This window comes from Mesitornis unicolor, unplaced genomic scaffold (assembly GCF_000695765.1).
Source record: "Mesitornis unicolor isolate BGI_N332 unplaced genomic scaffold, ASM69576v1 scaffold14887, whole genome shotgun sequence".
NCBI classification, from domain to species: domain Eukaryota; kingdom Metazoa; phylum Chordata; class Aves; order Mesitornithiformes; family Mesitornithidae; genus Mesitornis; species Mesitornis unicolor.
The window spans coordinates 1-20,340 of NW_010194456.1; the positions used below are offsets into that span (position 1 = coordinate 1).

The following is a 20,340-nucleotide window of genomic DNA, read 5'->3' on the forward strand; positions in this document are numbered from 1 at the left end:
CCGAAACATCTAGCATCAGTCACAGTAAGTCACAGCAGACAAAATACCTGACTTTGAGTCTAATCAACTACAAAAAGACCTTTGTTCCTTCCGTGACACCTTTTTTTGTACTAGTGTTGCTAGCAAATTAATGAGTTCTTACATATTTGTCTTGCTGTTGCCTTCCAAGCAAGAGCAGCCAAAGGTTCCTAGCGATGGACCAACACATTCATAAAATGCATCACAAAGACATTTTGAGTCTGGTACATTTAATTTTTTTATCAGAATAATATATTTGGTATTGTGCTCATTTCAAATACTACATTGCTTGTTACACTACATTTGGCAATAGACCTCTTCAAATATATTCAACAAATTGTTCCATAAGTAATAACTACATATAAAATATCTTCATTGAATTTAAAAAATCCATATGTGTTTTCTTCATGAAATACAATATATACATTACAGTCTTATAGTTTTAAGGTAAGTCAAAATTTGGGCTTAAACAAATTCACAGTGTCCATTTTACCTCAGTAATAAAAATCTTCACTTTAAAAGTGCCTGGATCATAAACTGCGTTTATGTATTTCCTTACATTAGCTTTATGGAGATCGAAGGTTTTACCATCATCTAGCACTAGACCACAGATCCAAATTGTATGTTACAGTGATAAAAAATAAAGATTTTTGATTACTGAAAGCGAACTTTGACTCTCCTTGTTACCTCAAGTTCTGACCAACCGATATTCCAAAGAGCTTGGTCAAAGGTGGAAGATCTGCTTCGAGCAGTATGGTCTCTAATGCAGTCACTCAACGGAGCTGTAGCGAGTGCTCACCACTTCAGAAAACCAGGCTCAAAGTATTCAACTGGGAACTCAAAATCAGTGGCCAGTCCTGGCCAAAGGAGATGGGCAGGAACCATCCAGGAGCCAAAAGGCAGTGCAGTTGCAATCATGCTGCCTTCCAGCCTGAGATCACCTCAACTGCCTTCATTTTCCACACACGAACCAGAGTGTTTCTGCCAAAGACCAGCCAGTAGTAGGTTTTCCCAGAGTCTGTGGTACCCCTTGTTCATTTCCGCAGGAAACACTGCAGGTTATGAGGTAATGCTTTTTCATCATCAAAGGCAAGTTACGAAATTGGCTATTCTGTAGCTCATAGTTTTTCAGGCCAGCACACTGTGGGTTTTAGTACAAACTGCTCTACCACTTTTGAAAACCTCACTTTCTTTCTCCTCCCTCAGGGGAAGAAGACTTAAATGTTTCTAAGCCCTGAAATCATTACACCTGAGGCCCACAGGACATGAATTCATGCTTCACATGCTTCATTTGCAGCTAAACTGATGGGCCAAGCAGGAGGTTGAGCAGTTCCCCCAGGCCCTGACAAACACCCTTGGGCAGGCTGACCTCCACAGTGGCTTCCATTGCTTTCCAGGTAGGACATAGCCCCTCGCCTTCACCTGTCTCCACATGATTTCAAAACCTGTTCTAATATACCCTTTTTCCCCTGAAAATAAACAGTGATTTAATCAACTTTTTTTTTTAAAGACTATGAGTAAATTCAGCTAGAAACTAATATAAACCCATTAAAAATAACCTCCAGTCTAAAAGGGAGAGGCAGAAACATTCTGATACATTCCACAATAAATAAGTTTCACAAAGCTAATTTAAAAGCAATTACTGACAAGCCATTTTCAGCTTTGTTTCCTAAACATACAAGGCTTTTACAGGTGTGTTATCTTGATGTTCCTGTTACAATTTTTCACAGTCCTTTCACTAATTTCAACCAAGCTGAAAAAGGAGCAGAGTTCTCCAATGTAGTATATCTAACAGTCCCAGAATTGGTAACTGTCAGAGGAGAGAAACCCAAATTACTATTTTTATAGTAATAGTTTATTTTTTATTATGAGGGAAAAATTGGATGGAGTTTACCCTGTATCTATCTGGAGAAACAGAAACCAGCTGACTGTCCTGCATGGATGTATTAGCTGGCCACTCACACACCTACCAGCCAGACATGGCATGGGCTACTTCTTCTCCAGTTTAACAGGAGACATAGAAGAAGTATTGCAGTGGGTAGGCTGGAAGCGCTGGATGCTTCTGCTGATGACATGCAGTGAAGATTCTTCATTGAAGGAGACCTAGGGAATTCAGCGCAAGAGCTGAGCTTTCTCCAGTGGTAAAAAGGACAAGAGATGACAATCCGTAGAAAAGGTCTCATGAAATTTTGGAACAACATGTTTTTGTTTGCTAAGGACAGATCTGAACAAAATTCAATGATTTAAGCAAGTTTAACTGTGAGGAAACATGGTCCCTAAAGCATGACATTTCTAGAATTCAGAGAGAGGGTTTGCACCTAATATTTTAGTGTCTTCCACCTTAAATAGACACGTTACCAGCTGTACATTCAAAACCCCTAGCCCACAGTTTGAGAGTTTTACTTCAAGACACAACATCTGGAGAATTTCAGAATTCTGGAACTTCAAGGATTAATTATTTTGTTATAAAGAAGTTTTCTTCAGGCCTCAGCAATAGCTTTTCAATAACTTTGATGAAAAATACTTCTTTCTTAATGCTCTGTCTTCCACTAGAACCTAGGTATCTTTCAGGATAGTCCAGTGATGACTGAGATAAGTAGGGAAAAGTGTAACACAGTGCTCTGAGTATGCTCATATCTGCCTCTTCAAGGAAACGTTCAAATAAGTTACTTCAATATCCTGCACATTTTTAAGAAAGGCAGTCAGCTTTTTTTTTTAATGCTAATTGGGAATGCTTGAAAAATGAAACAGCTTTTGACAGAAATATGTAAAAGCCTGGAATTTTCCTCTTTTGCTTCACTAAAATATATGTAAGAATCTAAAAAAGGAAATTTGCAAAAATAACCAGTTAATGTACGAAAAGTTTAGATTTATGCTTTTACTCTTTCATGACTGGGCTTATCCAGATTCCAGTGGAATTCTAAAAGAGGTAAATTGAATATTAAAATTATCTCCTATTAACTCTTTTTTATCACGTAAAGAATAAATAAGTATCTTTACTCTAGTGGTATCTCCTCCCTACCACAGAACTAGAGGATTTTCCACTGTGGTTTTTCAATAAGGAACTGGAATGATTTAATTTCTGAATCCGCTGCAGAAATGTGAGCTAGACTTGAGAAAAACAGAAATATGGCTTTAAGTGAATTGTTAATGCTCTGTTGCATTTCTTAAACATCTAGGTTATCTCTTGCTTTCTTCTTCCTTAGAGTTAATTGACAGTTTTTCCCCAAGTTTCCTTATCAGTTCTGCTAGATCTTCAGAATTGTGAGATTTTTCCTCAAGGAGTTCATACCGGAGACTTGAGATGTCCTGTTTAATTTCCTTCAGTTCACCTGTAACAGACATCAGAAGATCACACTATTAAGAAACAAAGGGAAAAAACCAGCATATCTAAGTATCTCATAGTTATCAAGGGTTTTCTTTGGATTTCTTTGTTGAAACAAAAGAAGTTGATGTTCTGCTGCCCATTGAAGAATGGTGGCTTAAGGATAGGAATATGAAGATGCTGCTCAGGAACCAAACAAAACTGAAGGCAGAAGTGTGAGAGATCACATCAGTTCTCAAAAATCAAATGATCCATTAGATGGAAGGTGCTGTTCTGCTGCAAGAGAGATCATAGAGTCATAGACTCATTTATGTTGGAAGAGTTTTAAAATCATTGAGTCCAACCATAAAACTAACACTGCCAAGTCTACCAATAAACCATGTCCCAAAGCACCACGTCTACGCATCTTTTAAATACCTTCAGAGATGGTGACTCAACTACTTCCCCTGGGCAGCCTGTTCCAACGCTTGACAACTCTTTCAGTGAAGAAATCTTTCCTAATATTCAGTCTAAATCTCCCCTGCTGCAACTTGAGACCATTTTTTCTCATTCTATCGCTTGTTGTTGAGAACATTTCTGTGAAGTGCATTCACTAGCTGTTTCCAGCTAATAAATCACAGGAAAAAAAAATGCTGAAGTATGTGTATCCCCATATATGAATCTCTAGTAAGAACAAATACCCGCACAAGGAATACAGGAGTGCCCCAAAGCAGCTGCTGCATTAAATGCAGCTTCCCCATGGGAACTGCATGGGCATTACTAGAAGTAGCAACAGTTTTCACATCAAATCGTCAGATCAGTGATAGCTTCTGATGGGAGAATGGAAACAGAAAGTCATGTCTCTTCCTTAACCTCAATTTCAAGTTTTACATCTTGCACTTGTAAGTAGGTCAAGTGGATTAATTATTTTGGAAATGTTTTTTCAAGTGGTGTATGTAACCACTTTAATTGGTGTGTTTTAATTCTCTGATTAGAGATAAACATACAATTCATCAACATACTCACCTTCATTGACTTCATCACTTTCCTTATCTATCTGAGCTTTCAGTACGTATCTTTTAATGAGACGCTTCATTATCTTCTGCAGAGAAGAAAAAGCTTTCTTAGTTGGACTTTCTAGTATTGCTATGACATTTCAAAATATGAACTCTGTTACCTTCTGTTGCATTCAGATGTTTCAGTGTAGGACTTGCCAGGTTAAAGGAATATAATGCAAAAATCTCTGCCTTCATCTATAGTAGATATTTAAACTTTATGATTCTGCACATACATACATGAAGGTTAGAAAACTAAACACATCTTACAAAAGTTATAATTTACAAAGCTTAACGTATTATTGGAGTCTATGAGAATAATTAACACTTGTGCAGCTTTGATCTCCATATAGGTGAAGCTATCTAGCCTTCATTGCTACCAGAAGATAATAATGACCCTGATGAGCAGTGCTAATTACTAAATGCTTTTGCCATCAGTTTATTTTAATCTATTTTTATATTATTTTTGATAAGTTATCTTTTCCCAATGTGAGGCTTCCGAGAAAATTGGACCCACAATTTCAGAAGTCATTTAAGCGTCTCAGCTGGGACCCATCTAACCAAATACAGTTATTTTCTAATGCAAATATACATATCTGTGCCAGTCACCTTTAATTCCCTCTATGTATAGAAAAAACAAACCTGAGAGCACAGTTCACCTCAGACAACTGAAACTAATCAAATTAATTCCACCATTCGAATGACTACTTTCTCTGCTAATAATAAGGGGAACCTAGGCCAGCAAATTTAGATGTAAATTTTACCTTTCCAACAAAAATTAATTACACCTCTGCTTCTCCCATTAGTTCAAATTACTTGAATAAAAACATGGTATCTAATTACATTTGAGGATCTATCTTTGGGTTTAATATTTTCATGTGGTGTAACCCATGACAACACAATAATTTTTGTTTTTCACTACAAGATAGAAAATATCCATAGGTTTATGGGTCTGCTTGTGTCTCCACAGTAATAGACTTAACCAGAGGTGGTTGTGAGGTGAATCATCCCAGATTAGTAGTTCCAGGCCATCACTACAGTCATGCTTGCAAGGTCAGCCGCTGTACTGTTTATTCTATTAATCCGAGAATGTTTTTTAAAAAAAGTCACACCACCTCAAGTTTATGGGATAAATTTATAATCTTAATATCTAACACTGCATCATAATGGAATTGGCTGGGAAAATGTCAGGGGATTTTCGGAATAGACTTGTGCAGACACTGCACAATGTAAGAGTGGAGCAGTGCTAGCCTGCCCAAGGGGAAAAGCTTTTTTCTGCTTTACAGTTAAAAAAGGTACACCTGTTTTCCGTACCCTTTTGCATTCAGATGGTCTTGTTCAGGCAGCTCTTGGCTGTTTCTTTCCGCCTGTTTTGTAGTATTACAGGAAGGAAAGGACTACTCTCTGGACCAGAACAGCTGAGCTTTATGTGGACTGTGCTGGGTTTCTTTGTACTTAACTGCACAAAGGCTCATTGCAGTTGTTTAGAAGGCAAAATAAACAGGCTGTTTTGATAGCATAAAGGCTCAAGAATATTTGCAGTGTTTGAGGTATTAGAATGAAGAGGTGTAGTACAAAAAGCTGAGCTGCTACAGCAGATGGAAGGGGAAGACTTTGGGTTTCTTTTTTGCTTTCTTAATTCACACTGTGCAGTTAAGGACTCAATCTGTCTTTAAAATTAGAAACAGTTTTTAAAGCACTTCAAAATATTGCACTATAAGGGTAGCATTTAAGAAACAAAGAGGAGAGAAATCCTCAGATTGTACTGCAAATACATAATCATTGCATTTATTTCTGATATAAACAAAATAAATCCACAGACTATGTATAACATAAATTCAAAACTGTCCTTATGCTGTCAGTCTACCAGTTCTACTACTTCTTGATTTTGTTTAAAAATAAACTGTTTTTTACCTGGTATTGCCTTGGAGGATTGTTTAAACTGTTTAAGTGAATTTCATCTGAGCTTCTTATACTTGATTGCTTCCTTTGACCAAGCTGAAATGGAAACATTATTTATAGTACAAAAGAAATAGAAAAATATGGTTAAAATACCTCCTGCATGTATCATATGACAGAGCACTAACTGTTAAGCTCAACTTGGGGAGTATTAAATTACTGTGTTAAAGTCCTCATACCCGTGCAGAATTTCATCACAAGACCTGAAACAAACCCTTTTGGGCCGAGATGTAGGAAAGCGAGACCTGGGAGGTTTTCTCTCTTTTCTCTGCCTGTCACCTGCTCCTACCACACCCAAGGACCAGAGCAGAGCAGCCACCACCCCATGGGCCTTCCCTTGAGCCTTGGGTGCACCAGAGAGGGATCCTCCACAGCAGGAAGGCAGCACTGATGCGGCTCAGCTTTGTAGCCAAGAGATGAGAGTCAGGGCAGGGAGGGGGAGAAGCCAAAGAAGGAAGAGAGGCAGCATTGCCCCTTTCCTTTCTTTCATAGCACTTGCCCATAACTAATGTGACCTTTGCTACCACAAAATACACAAGGAGTTTGCGCCTCCCCTCACTCGCATTAATAGCTGAATGTAGTCGGTTATGCAGTTCGTGATAGAGATGACGAAATTATCAGCTGGTATTCTTGACTGGCATCTTCTTTACTACATGTGCTGAAAGGAAAGGGCATCACTACCCGATAAAACACTAAGGATGTAAATCTTGACAGAAGATATATAGTAATATATACATATATAAATAATGAATATTTATCTCTAACATATTAACCTGAATTTGGATGGAAATTGAATTAAAGATGTACAAAAAGGGCAAATTATCGTTGCTTTTTCTTGCTTGAATAAGGCTACCTTAAATGTTTTGAATGCATATTAGAAAACATAAGTTTAACTTAACATTTTAACTTAAACTATGTATCCAATTTATAATAAAAAATAGTGGCTAGTGCATTTACATGACTGTGTAATCACTATATCTTTCAGGATTTCAAACTAATAATACTCTCTTGGGTCTCACCTTTATTACTAGATTAAAATATAAAATATATTTCTGCTTTTTCAGCTCCTAGCTTCCTTTGCAGTGGCAGAGGAAAGTCTCCCTGGCCAAAGATGCTCTGGGGCATGAGCTTGGGCTTCAGCCCTGTGTGTCCCAGCCTTTCTGACTTTTTCTGCAATCGTGATACCATTCATGATCCCGTTACTGATCAGTTTACATATGAGCTACAAATGCATTTAATTTTATTGTGTATTTCAATATTTATTGTGTATTTTTAATATTTATTGTGTACTCTATAATGGTTTTTAAATGTAATCTGCCATGCTGCTTACCAGTTTCAAATTTACGTTACAGTGGTTCACTTCAAAATTTAATCCAATGCTTAACTAAACCTTGATTTTCACTTGAAATAGCAAAATCGTTAATATGTGGTGAAATGAGCAGAGAGACACTGCAAACTTGTAAGACCAGACACACTGTAATACCTTTAGCTTAACTTTGACCCTTTAGAACTCTGCATTTTTTGAACACAATATTTTGACTTTAATTAACTACAGACTGCATCTTAAAAGCTGGCAGGTAAATCAGAAGTGTGTAACATCATTGAATATGCACACGTAACAGGAATAGGACAGGACATCTATTGTATGTCACTGAATGACCACTTGGTGGCAGAGATTGCCAAGATTTCATTATAACTTCATTTTTACACAAAAATTTAAAACTTTTTTAGGTGATGACTATGGCATTCTCCTCTCCCAAAAATTACTACTAGAGTAAACTCAGCCTGTCACATTAATGACTGAACTAGGATTCATATTTTTAAGTTAATATCTACTGTATATCTGCATATGAGTAACTGGAGCAGGAAAAAAGATGCAATTTAAATAAAACTATGATATAAACCCTAAAAAAAATAACTCCCCTCCAGGAGTGTTCTGTGAAAGAAGAAATGCAGCATACACAGAACACTGCTCTTAGAAAACAGCTTTTTCTTTATACTTCCTTCTCATTTTGTCATTCTCTAGTATTACTTAGATTTCGATGCAATCAGAATAGAAATGTAATTACTGTAGCTGTTTTGTGTAGCACTTTGTTAACATCTTAAATCCCAGTTTTCAGAAGCAGCTGATAAGTTGGAATGCCAGTAAATGGTACACACTTGAGCCAGAAGGGAGTTTCCTGAAAATGACTCAGCTTGCAATCACAGACCCAGAGGTCACTTATGAAAACTTCAGAAACATTGTTTTATACTAAGAAAGTAAAACTTAACATATTTTTATTGTTTGAGTGAGGTTTTAAAGCTTTTTCAGTAATGAGTTGTTCCTCATTTCTATTCTGAAGAGACATGTTTTAAGAAAAAAGTTTAAATACATCATCTGCCACTACTGGTTTTCAGCTCAGGAAGATGAACAAGTTCTGTGACTCTTAAACCATAAACTTTCTCATTCAAAAGGCAACTTTTCAACTTAGAATAAAACTCAAAGTAAATTTCTTTAAAACTCTCCTTTTTCTTAATTTATTTATCCCCTATGTTAGTTTGAGTGTCTTGCTCCCTTGATATTTAAAACATCAATTCTAGCCTGAAACAGAAGAAATCTGTGAGTTTTAATTAATAGCCTGAAAGAAAACATCTTCACAGCCTCTATTATTACATGTAGCTGTGTCTCAAGAAATTAGTTTCTGCTGTGCTGCACTTTGAACACAGGTATGTAAATCACTCGCCCTTCAGTATTGCTGGCATCTGGCTTTGCTTTCTGCCAACAGCAATCAGGACAGAGGAAGAATTTCCCCCCTTTCTATCTTAATTCTTGTCTTTACACTCACCTTGGTGCTGCTACTGCTTTTGCACTGAGAAGATGCAGGCTCTGTAGATAGAGCAAAGACCCATAGGCTGGGTCTGAATCAGTACACTCAAGCATGTGCTAATATTTCTGGATACGGCAGTGCAATGTCTTCTATCAGTAAACTTTCAGTGTTCTCCCAACTAGGACTGGCACCAGAGCAACTGGCTCCCTCCCTAGGCACAGTCTGGCAACTGGAATGGTCTGGGGGCAACAGCTTGCAGCAACCCTACTTCGGGAGGAAAACTGCTTGAATAGGGGCAAGCCACTCCTGATCTGGCCTCAGTGCCAAGATAAGCTCCCTGTCACATTTCATTTACTAGCACAGATACAGCCACCAAGTCTTGGGACCAGTCTTGCCAAATAGTTTCTTATCTTTGCACAGCTCATTGTGTTTAAAGTAGCTCCTTGCTCAGCAGTCACAGGTTGAGTCCCAAGTCAAAACCTAAAAAGCCTGAGAATGCCTTTGAGAAGGTGCCATAAAACAGCCTCAACAATAACAGGTCATCAACAGTGAGTCAAAATGTGACATAAAAACATTTTATTTACTTTTTTAGAAATGTGAAGGATGGCAGTATCTGACAGATTCAGACAAAGTCAGCTCCACAGTATGTGGTGGTCCAAAAGGTAAGGAAAAATGTAATCATCTGGCAGTATCAATCACCCTGCTGGAAAAGCTGAGGAATGAACAGATGCAATTCATCTGCTTTATGTTTTCAACGTAAAACCTTTTTTTTTTTATTTGATTTGCAGTTTTATAGCTCCTTCGACTGGGGAGTAAGCACATTTCATTTAGCATTAGTTATACTACAATCTGCAGTAAGTGGAAAGCATTAATATTTGAAGACTAAGAATTAATTCAGGGTTAGGAAAAAGTCTGATAAATCGTGGTTGCATCCTCACAGCTCTCTTTGAAAGGGACTGCTGTAAAAGCAGACACAATTATTACTGTTTTATCTAGAACTGGTAATTTACAACTTGCACCTTTCTAGCCATCTGAATTGCTAGGTTTGAATATGATTTTGGAAAGGAATGATAAAATCCATTTTAGTTCCTTAGTGTGCAAGAATGGAATTTTTGAGTACCTGTTTTATAGGAACATGAATTTCATCTTAAAAAGTCATTAAAAATCAGCTTATAACTTACTTACGTGCTTTTCAAGTCACAAATGAAGGGAATTAGAAAAAAAAAATATCCTTTAATTTATTGTTTCTCAGCATAGGCCAGTTTGAAGGTTATATGCATCTCCCCAAAGTTATGGTTTTTCAGGAATGACCTTATTGCTCATGGAAGTTATGAAACCAATTTGCAAATTTTGGAGTCATGAAAAACATGAACAAATGCAGCATCACCTCTGATAAGTCTTAAACACCTTATGATTAGGTGTCCCAAGTAACATGAAGAGAGATCTGTGAAATGTTAGAAAAACTAAACCTAGTACACACAAGGTATCTGAAGTTAATAACAATCTTAACCCCTGTGACAGTGTGATGGCAAAGTGCTTGTCACATTGGTGACAGAGAGCTCACAGATGCATGTAATTTCTCTACTGATCTCCAGTCTATTGACTCTTGACTGGAGACTCAGGAACTCCTATCTAAGGTCTCTGCTAAGACTGCTGCCTATTTTAAAAAAGATCCTCCCATATTAAGAAGTTCCACAAATGACACATTTGATTCTGCCACTATGAAAACCTGCAATTTCTGGGTTTATGTGAATGTCACCACATGCTCACCTTCCTGCTCACTAAGCCTGATCAGTTGTCCTGCAAAGCTCTTCTCCCCTAACATGTTACAACGGTTCTACTCTTCACCCTTCCAGCACCATTTAACACCAGGTGCTATACCCCATGTTTTCGTAAAGCAATTAATTTATACCAAGACACTGCAGGAAAACCAGACTGACTATAAACTCTTTAAATAAGCCCATGGGATACAGCAATGTATCACCTCAAGTGCCTTTTACTGGACTTGTTGTGTAAATAAACCAGATAACAGAATGCTTTACAATCAAAGCAGGCTGCATTCTCAGTGGAAGCAGAGACAGGCTACAAAGGGGGAATTTAGAAACTGCCCAGGCCTGTGAGGGTGCTGTTAGGAAAGATAAAGCTCACCTTAAGTTGACATTTGCAAGGGCAGTAAGAAGAGCTTCTACCACTACAATAGCAGTATAAGGCTGAAAAAGGAAAACACGGGCCTGTTGCTCAGTGGGGCAGGGGATTTAGTGACAGCACATTTAGGGAAGGTCGAGGCTTGACCTCAGAGTTAACCCTGCTGTGAGCAGGAGGTTGGGCCAGAGAGCTCTTGAGCTCCCTTCCAACCTGAATTACTCTCTGATTCTGTCACAAGAAGCAGGAAGAACTGTAAATTTGCAATGATGTTTTTGGACTTAACTGATTACAGGTGTAGAGAAATACCTTATCTTTAAAAACAAAGCATGAATTTCAGCCTGTACATAATGACTGACTTCAGTATTGGTTACGTTGGGAAATTAACCAGAAAAATAAGTCAAGAAGAAAACTGAAGTTAAAATCAGTTTTATCTTTTAAAATTAGCAGTCAGTATACACAGTATACAACTACCTTGTTCATCTCTGCATCTTCCTGAAAGCTTTTCTTTTGGCACAGAAATGGTTTAGAAATCCACTTTTTCATTCTGAGTAGGAGATACAGCAAAGATTTTGGGCTTGGCACTAAATTGAAAGGTACTGGTAGAGTTCTCCCTTCTTCAAAGTAAGAAAACCAAAGTTTAGCCCTTGCAAATTTCCATTCTACATCAGCATCATCCTGTAAAACAGAAACATGTCTGTTAGTACACTGTTAATAACACTTTAACTATTAAAGATGCTTTAGCTAAACTTTATGTGTGTTTTGATTGTAACTGGCTTAATAATCCATTAAAAAATGCAATTACAGAAGAACAAAGGTGATTTGATTTAAACATTGGTTACTCCAGAGTGAGTGTTTATAGTCTGGAATACAGGATCACAAAGACAGACCTCTTTCTTTGGTGCTCTTTCTAAAGACACTGATAAACACTGATAAACAGTGTGGTAGTGTTGAGTTGATGGACTTGATGACCTTAAGGGTCTTTTTCAACCCTAATGATTCTAAGATAAGAAGGAAAGCTCTGACTTAAAAGCACACAATGAAATGCCCAATTTAAAGATTCACAGCAACACCCAAAATTCATCTATTAGGGCTTGCCTGAGTTGTCCTTGCTTGGAACACTGTCATGTTCACTAAATAAAATGGAAAAATTCTACATTAACATAACAAAATTGTAAACCTCTCAATGAGACTACCAGTTCTGATTTCTTATCTCATTGGACTCTTCTGTAGCAATTACAGAATCACAGAATCACAGAATATTAGGAGTTGGAAGGGACCTCAAAAGATCATCTAGTCCAATCCCCCTGCCAGAACAGGATCACCTAGACTAGGTCACACAGGAACACGTCCAGGCGGGTTTTGTATGTCTCCAGAGAAGGAGACTCCACAACCTCTCTGGGCAGCCTGGTCCAGTGCTCTGTCACCCTCACAGTAAAAAAGTTTTTCCTCATGTTCAGATTGAACTTCCTACGTTCCAGTTTGCAACCATTGCCCCTTGTCCTGTCATTGGACATCAGACAGAAGAGCCTGGCTCCTTTCCCCTGACACTTGCCCTTTACAAACCTATAAACATGAATGAGGTCACCCCTCAGTCTCCACTTCTCCAAGCTAAAAAGACCCAGCTCCCTCAGCCGCTCCTCGTAAGGGAGGTGTTCCACTCCCTCAATCATCCTTGTGGCTCTGCGCTGGACTCTTTCAAGCAATTCCCTGTCCTTCTTGAACTGAGAGGCCCAGAACTGGACACAATATTCCAGATGCAGTCTCATCAGGGCAGAGTAGAGGGGAAGGAGAACCTCTCTCGACCTACTGACCACAGTCCTTCTAATACACCCCAGGATGCCATTGGCCCTCTTGGCCAGCAAGGGCACATTGCTGGCTCATGATCATCCTGCTGTCCACCAACACCCCCAGGTCCTTTTCTGCATGGCAGCTTTCCAGTCAGTTGTCCCCAAGTCTGTAGCGCTGCATGGGGTTATTGCAATCGCAGTGCAGAACCCGGCACTTGGCCTTGTTGAAGCTCATACAGTTGGCCTCAGTCCATTGATTCAGCCTGTCCAGGTCCCTCTGCAGAGCCTTTCTACCCTCAGGCAGATCAACACTCCCTCCCAACTTAGTGTCATCTGCAAACTTGCTGAGGGAGCACTCAATCCCCTCATCCAGATCCTTGATAAAGATGTTAAACAGAACTGGCCCCAAAACTGAGCCCTGGGGAACACCGCTTATGACTGCTCCCCAACAATTAGTCTATTATATTTTTTCTGAAGAAGACACATTATTGGAATTTTAAATGACAATTTTACTCTTTTTTAGCTTCAAGTTTAAAGAAAAAAAAACACTTTAAAAAGCTAAAAAAACAGTTTTAAAAAATTCTTACCTAATTCCTTCCATTTGCTGGAATATATGATTGAATCAGGTATGCTATCATCACCATGGTTTATGTTTAACATTTACGATAGCCAAAACACTCACTTTATTCCTCCCTGTAAAGTTCAAGAGGATTTTCTGCAGAAAGGACTGATGTCACGTTCAAGGATGTGACTCAATACTGCTGCAGCTGGATTTAGAAGCTGTTTGTATCTAGTCACCATATTTTTGAATAATAGCCTGTTTTTTATTGCTCTGAATCTTATAGTTTGTTCTGTGACCTCCTGAGTAAGAAGAATCTGAACCTCCCTACAGTATATGTTGCTTTTGCTCAAGATGCTCAAGATCACTACAGTCACAAACCAGAGCCCAAAACTTGGGACCAGAGCAGTGTCAAACAACCAGAGTCTGCTGCTTTGTGACAAGGGCATCACCTGGGAAAGGCTGGGATGACCTAGCTCCTTCCTTCTTTTCTAGACAATGATAATGATTTAGCCTTCTGCTTCCCATGGCATGCAAAATTTCATGCTGACTTTCATTAGCCCTGCTGATTAATTCATCAAGTTTTGTTCACTACAGAGGACCAGAGGAACACTTTTTCAAATAAAAGAAGAAAACAGCATGTTATAGACTTGCTTCCAAGGCCAAGGCAGAGGAATAAACTTTGCAGCAAGAGGGACACTACTGAAATAACAACTACAAATGAGGCAAAGGACAGATTCACAAAGTCACACAATGCAGCCCATCCTCCTCAGGAACACAACACACTTCAGCAGTTTCTTAGTCCACTCTAGTTCTTACTATTGCAAGCACATACAGCTGGGTAATTTCCAGGTATTTTATATTAAAAACGTACAGTGGAATTAATATTTTCTGCAAATATATTCCAAAAGCCTTTGTGTTATTTTTCTCGATAAGATGTCAACAAGGAAGATTTTCCAGGAGATTTAGACATTTAGGTATAACAGTAAATGTGGTGATATTTCATCATAAAATGGAATTTTTACCTCAATTTCCTGGAATGAACTGTTGATCATTGCGATAAGCATGTTCAGTAAAACAATGACCATGGTAACATTATAGACTCCATAAAGGACATAACCAATATTTTCAATAAATTTGTGTTTATAATTGATGACAACTGATTTAACTTCTGAGAGTCCAAATATAGCCCAGAACAATGTCTTGAAACTTTCTTCAACACTAAAAGGAGAAATTTAACACAGGCATATGTTACTGAATATACATATTCTTATTATATATTTTATACTGAATAAGTATATTCTAATTGTATAAATTGACAGTTACCATTTTTATAGAGTGTACAAATTTTTCCATTATCATAATGTAGAACTCTTATGCAGAACAAATAGACTAGTTTCATAGGTACAGGCTGTTTCATAATAGATGATTCCTAGTATTTAAGAATTACAATAAAGCCATCTGATGCAGTTTAGGAATTATATATACATCCTCAAGAGAGTACTACAATGATTCACTTGTTAACTGCTTTAATCTACATGCTGCATGCTTGATGGTAATGTGAATGTAAATAACAAAAATAATTAACTTGTAAATACTTTAATTGCACCATTAGTTCACTTAGTATCAAATATTTCACCATTAATATGACTAACATTCTGAAACAGGATGTCTGACTGTAAATGGGCATTTTTCAAAGAATGAGACTCACAGACCATAATCCTACCAGTTGAATTTTCACAACACTACAAGACCAGGTTAAAGGTAACACGCCATGGTGTGGGATACTGATTTTTTTTCAGGTTAGTTCATTTAAATACATGTATTTCCTCTTAATCAGTTTATATCTATATATATACACACATAAACATAAGTTCAAACCTCTGAGGTATCTTTTTCTATCTATCTCAATCTGTTTGAGGACATATTTTGTCTTGCTTTGATGAAGAAATCTCGGTTCCACATGTCCAAAAACATATTAGCATTGCTAAGCACATTTTGGATTTTATTGTGTTATTGTTAAGAAAAAAAAGCTAAAATAAATTTGTAATTTTCACTTGTGAATTTACTTCTCTGCTCATAATATTTTATCAGTATTCAATCTATGAGTTATACTTTTAGGTACTTTATCTATTGTTTGAACTAGTAATAATAAATTATTAGTAACAAATTTTTCCCTCTTGGCCAGGTTTGCTTCCTGGCTGAGTACACTTCATAACACCTATAGCTTGAATATCACGACAGCCCGAAATCAAGTGGGCAAGGGCTGCAGAGCATGGAAAAGAATGAGTTTCCACTCAAGTGATTTATCTTAAAATCACAGCTAGAAATGAGAAGCATGACAAATGCATACCAAATAACTCCTGACAGAGTTGGAATTTCTTCTTATGGTGGGTGAAGAAAAAAAACACCAGCTAAGAAAATAAAGAGTGGAAAAAAAAAAAGGAATATATTTTCTCTTCTCAAGATGGAATAGGTTATTGTCATTGGAAACTATGGAGAGTCAAAGCATAAGATAAGGATTAGATAATTTTTACTAGTAAGAATATACAGAGTTGTCTGAATTAAAGGACAAGTATCACACTGTAGTGATTATCATGCTTCAATTACAGATGACAGTGGCGCTTGATGGAGGAACCAGCTTTTCTCCCACATGCTGCAGGGAGCCACTACTCTGTGCTCTGAAGCACTGGTGCTGAGCACCCTCTCAGGCAGGATGCTGTCCTGCAGGCCCAGGGTCTGACCCAGCCCATGGCCTGAAATCGCTGAAAAAACCCCAGGAACAAACTGGATGCATGAGGTGCTATTACAGATTGCACTGAGAGGTCATCTGAGATATGTAAAGTGTTGTGTAAGGGCTCTGAGGTGCTTCTGTGTTTTTTAGAAGCTTTCTCACACTAATGCAACCCAGGAGGTTAGGCTGCTTTGCCATAAGGGGACATTTCTGGCTCATGGTCAGCTTGGCCTCCAACAGGACCCCCAGGTCCTTTTCTGCCGAGCTGCTTTCCAACTGGTCAGCCCCAGCCTGTCCTGACGCCTGAGGTTATTCCTCCCCAGGGGCAGGACATGGCACTTCCCTGTGTTGAACTTCACGAGGTTTCTGTCGGCCCATTTCTCCAGCCTGTTGGGGTCCTTCTGAATGGCATCACAACCAGCTGGCCTACCAGACACTCTTCTTCATCCATACAGGCCTCCTGACAACTTTCTCTGATTTCCTGCCCATCGAGATGGACCAATTTTGAGCACTGAAAAGGCAATTCTCAAAAATTAAGCAGCTTCCCTGGATTGCCCTTCTATTAAGGGCCTTGTCCCATGAGATTCTTCACTGAACAGCCTAAAATCTGCCCTCCTGAAGTCTGGAGTTGTGGTTCTGCTATTTGTCGCATCCTCTCTTCTGAACTCCACCATCTCATGAGCAGTCAAGGCTGTTCCAAATCTTCACATACCGAAACAGTTCTTCCTTGTTTGTAAAAGCCAGGTGCCACAAAGCTCCTCTCTGCTCAGCTCCTCAATCACCTGTGTCAGGAAGTCATTGTCAATGCCCTCCAGAAACCTCCTGGATTGCGTGTGCCCTGCTATGTTGTCCCTTCAGTAGGTATCAGGGTGGTTAAAAGTACCCATGAAGATCAGGGCCTGCAACTGTGAGGCTTCTTCCAGTTGTCTGAAGAAGGCCTCATCTACTTCATCTTCCTGATCAGGCATTCCGTAGCAAGCATTCATTACAACATCACCCATGTTGGTCTGCCCTCTAATCCTGACCTATAAGATCTCACTGGCTCATCGTCTATCCCCAGGCACAGGCACAGGCAAAAACTGCTGCTCTCTCACATAAAGGGCAACTATATCACATTTTCCCAAACTGTCTTTCCTGATTTATAATAGTATTGTTGGGATCAAAAGCTCATCCTCTGATTTCAAATATATTCTTTAAGCTCCAGAACAAGAGAGAAAATTACCACTTAATCCAAGACAAAGATACTTTTAAGAGGTGCAAACCTTATAAAACAATTAGAAAACTTAATAATATACAGCACAAGCAACCAGCTTTCCATAAAAATAGCCAACAATCATCACAGCTTAATCAGTTGTACTTACGTTGTGAATGCTTCATTTTGTTTCGCCCCCAGATAGTAGGAATAGAGATTAAACATGCCTATCATGAAAGCCACAAACACCATGATAAATATCACCATGAACTTGAAGATGTCTTTCACAGTTCTGCCAAGTGATATCTGCAGTGGTCCAAAGCTTTCATTAGCTGGTAAGATGTAGGCTATTCTGGAGAAACTCAATACTACCGCAATTGCATACAGGCCTTCAGATATGATCTGAGGATCGGACGGATCCCAGTTTATTCTGGCTAGAGACAAAAGTTGAGAATTTCTGTCAGTATGCCAAGATATCTGTACAGATCTATGGAACAGCAGCTGGAGGTGAAGGAAGGAACCCTGTGCAACTCAAACAGCACTAGTCACTTACGTTTAGCCAACTGAACTGAACCAGGTATTACTAAAACCATTTCACAACTCCAATGACTACTGATTAGATCTCTGCTGATTACAGATGTGGGCTGTAAGATCAATGAGGTAACTAATAGGTAACAATCTATTAAAGAACTTAAGTAAAATTCACCTTACAGGGTCTGGTGGTGAAAGCTGAATACCTTAAATTAGAAATGTAATTTGTTCGAGCTATCCAAAATAAACTGTTTTGATGTGAGGATCTGGAATCATTAAATGCCATCCTCCAAAACTGTGGGAACAATGACATTTCTCTACTTTTTTCTATTTACTCCATCTTTTTACTCATAGTGAAACAGTAATGATTGCTTCCTGGCATACGCCAAACACCCATTTCGATCACCTTTTCTATCATCATTTCTAGCAATCTCTTCTGTTAAAGCTAATCCACTTGTGTGAATTGAACATCCTTTGGATCATGAGTGCACATAACATTGCTGCTTGATAGGGAACACATTCAACTGAAGAGGAGAACATTCAGGTTCAAACCTGTACTTAAAAAAATATCTATAGAAAAGTGTCAGAAGGAGAAACTGAAAGCCATACCATTCAGGTATATGTCCTAGGTGGAGATTAAGGCATTCTCCCATGAGATGGGAGGCTTAATTCAAGACACTACTGTGCTTCAGGCAAAGAGAAGAAGTTAACCTGGGATGGATTTCCTACATCCCAGGAGAGCGTTGCCATCTGTGCTTATTCTACTGTAAAAGCCAAAAAATGAAACAAATAATTTATGCTACAATGAAGACAATCACTGGCATTTGGAAAAATAGTAATCTGAGATGTTAATTAACAAATAACTGTTCAATAAAATATTAGAAAATCTTATTATTCAAGGAACTTACTGCCATGCCAGTATTGATTTATCATGACAATGTAATGAACGACATGTTTTAGGCATAACAAGGCTCAGTTATCACATATTCATTGCCTTGTTAGCTGCTGTGTGCTTCTCGTAGGTATGTACATACTCGTTTGTTTATTGAGCTCCTCACTGTAAAGCCTACTGCACACTATATTCAAATGAGAAAATGTCTGCATGTCAAAAGACTGCACATTTTCTCATCAGCAGACATACCTACGTTAGCTTTGCCTCAGATTTCATGGATAACTAAAATAAAGAATGGCAGATGTTTCAGTATGGGCTAGTATCCAGATGTCTTTTAGGTTTCCAGAATAGCTGTATTATCATAGACAGTTTGAGGTGTGAAGAGACATCTGGAGGTCACCTGGCCCAACATCCCTGCTATAGAAGGGCCACCTAGAGCCAGTTGCTCAGGGTTATGTGCACATGGCATTTTAATATCTCGAAGAATGGAGACTCCACCACCACCCTTGGCAACCTGTGCCAGTGCTCAGTTACCTCACAGTAAAAATGTGTTTCCTAAAGTTCAGAGCGAACCTCCTGTGTTTCAGTTTGTGCCCATTGCCTCTGGACCTGTCACTGGGCACCACTGAAAAGAGCCTGGCTTCATCCTCTTTGCACCTTTTCTTCATGTATTTGTACACATTGGTGAGATCCCTTCTGAGCCTTCTATTCTCTGGGCTGAACAGTCCCAGCTCTCAGTATTTCCTTATAGAAGAGATGCTTCAGTCCCTCCATCATCTCTGTGGCCCTTCATAGGCTTTTCTCTCCAATATGTCCATGTCCAATATGCCCAGAACTGGACACAGCATTCAAGGTGTGGTCTCACCAATGCTGAGTAGAGGGCAAGGATCACGTCTCTCAAATTGCTGACAACGCTTTGCTTATTGTGGTCAAGGATACCATTGGCCTTCTTTGCCACAGGGGCACATTGCGGGCTCATGTTCAACCTGGTGCTTGCCAATTTATGTTTGCTAGCTTATGATAAAACCTGTGGCATTAAATATTCACTACTAATCTTACCCATGTTAGCACCACCATACATAGATGTTCTCCAAGCAGATTTCAGTGTACACACACACACTAAAAAATGGCTACTCTCTGCTTAGGTGCATAACAAAGTCACAACTTGTAACTGATGTCAAGGGAAACTGCCTTTCTATATGATACAGTATTACATAGCATATATATATATATATATAAAAATAAGTTACAAGACTTATGCTTGTCATACCCAGAACTGTGAACAACAGTTTGCAAATTCTTCAAGTGGGTGTTACTGAAAACTAAATTAATATTTAACTAGCTGCTTTTATAACTT

General features: G+C 38.6%; 1 protein-coding gene across 1 annotated transcript in view; it reads right to left on the reverse strand.

The window, feature by feature from the left end:
* Positions 1 to 3,198: 3,198 nt before the first annotated feature.
* Positions 3,199 to 20,340, reverse strand: part of TRPC6 (transient receptor potential cation channel, subfamily C, member 6) — a 35,271-nt gene continuing 18,129 nt past the window's right edge. The window contains exons 6-11 of the mRNA XM_010187812.1: positions 17,730 to 17,994; positions 14,660 to 14,855; positions 11,760 to 11,963; positions 6,292 to 6,375; positions 4,349 to 4,424; positions 3,199 to 3,350 (exon numbers count right to left, since the gene is read on the reverse strand). Coding sequence (XP_010186114.1) covers positions 3,199 to 3,350; positions 4,349 to 4,424; positions 6,292 to 6,375; positions 11,760 to 11,963; positions 14,660 to 14,855; positions 17,730 to 17,994 — 977 coding nt within the window. The remainder of the gene's footprint in view (positions 3,351 to 4,348; positions 4,425 to 6,291; positions 6,376 to 11,759; positions 11,964 to 14,659; positions 14,856 to 17,729; positions 17,995 to 20,340) is intronic.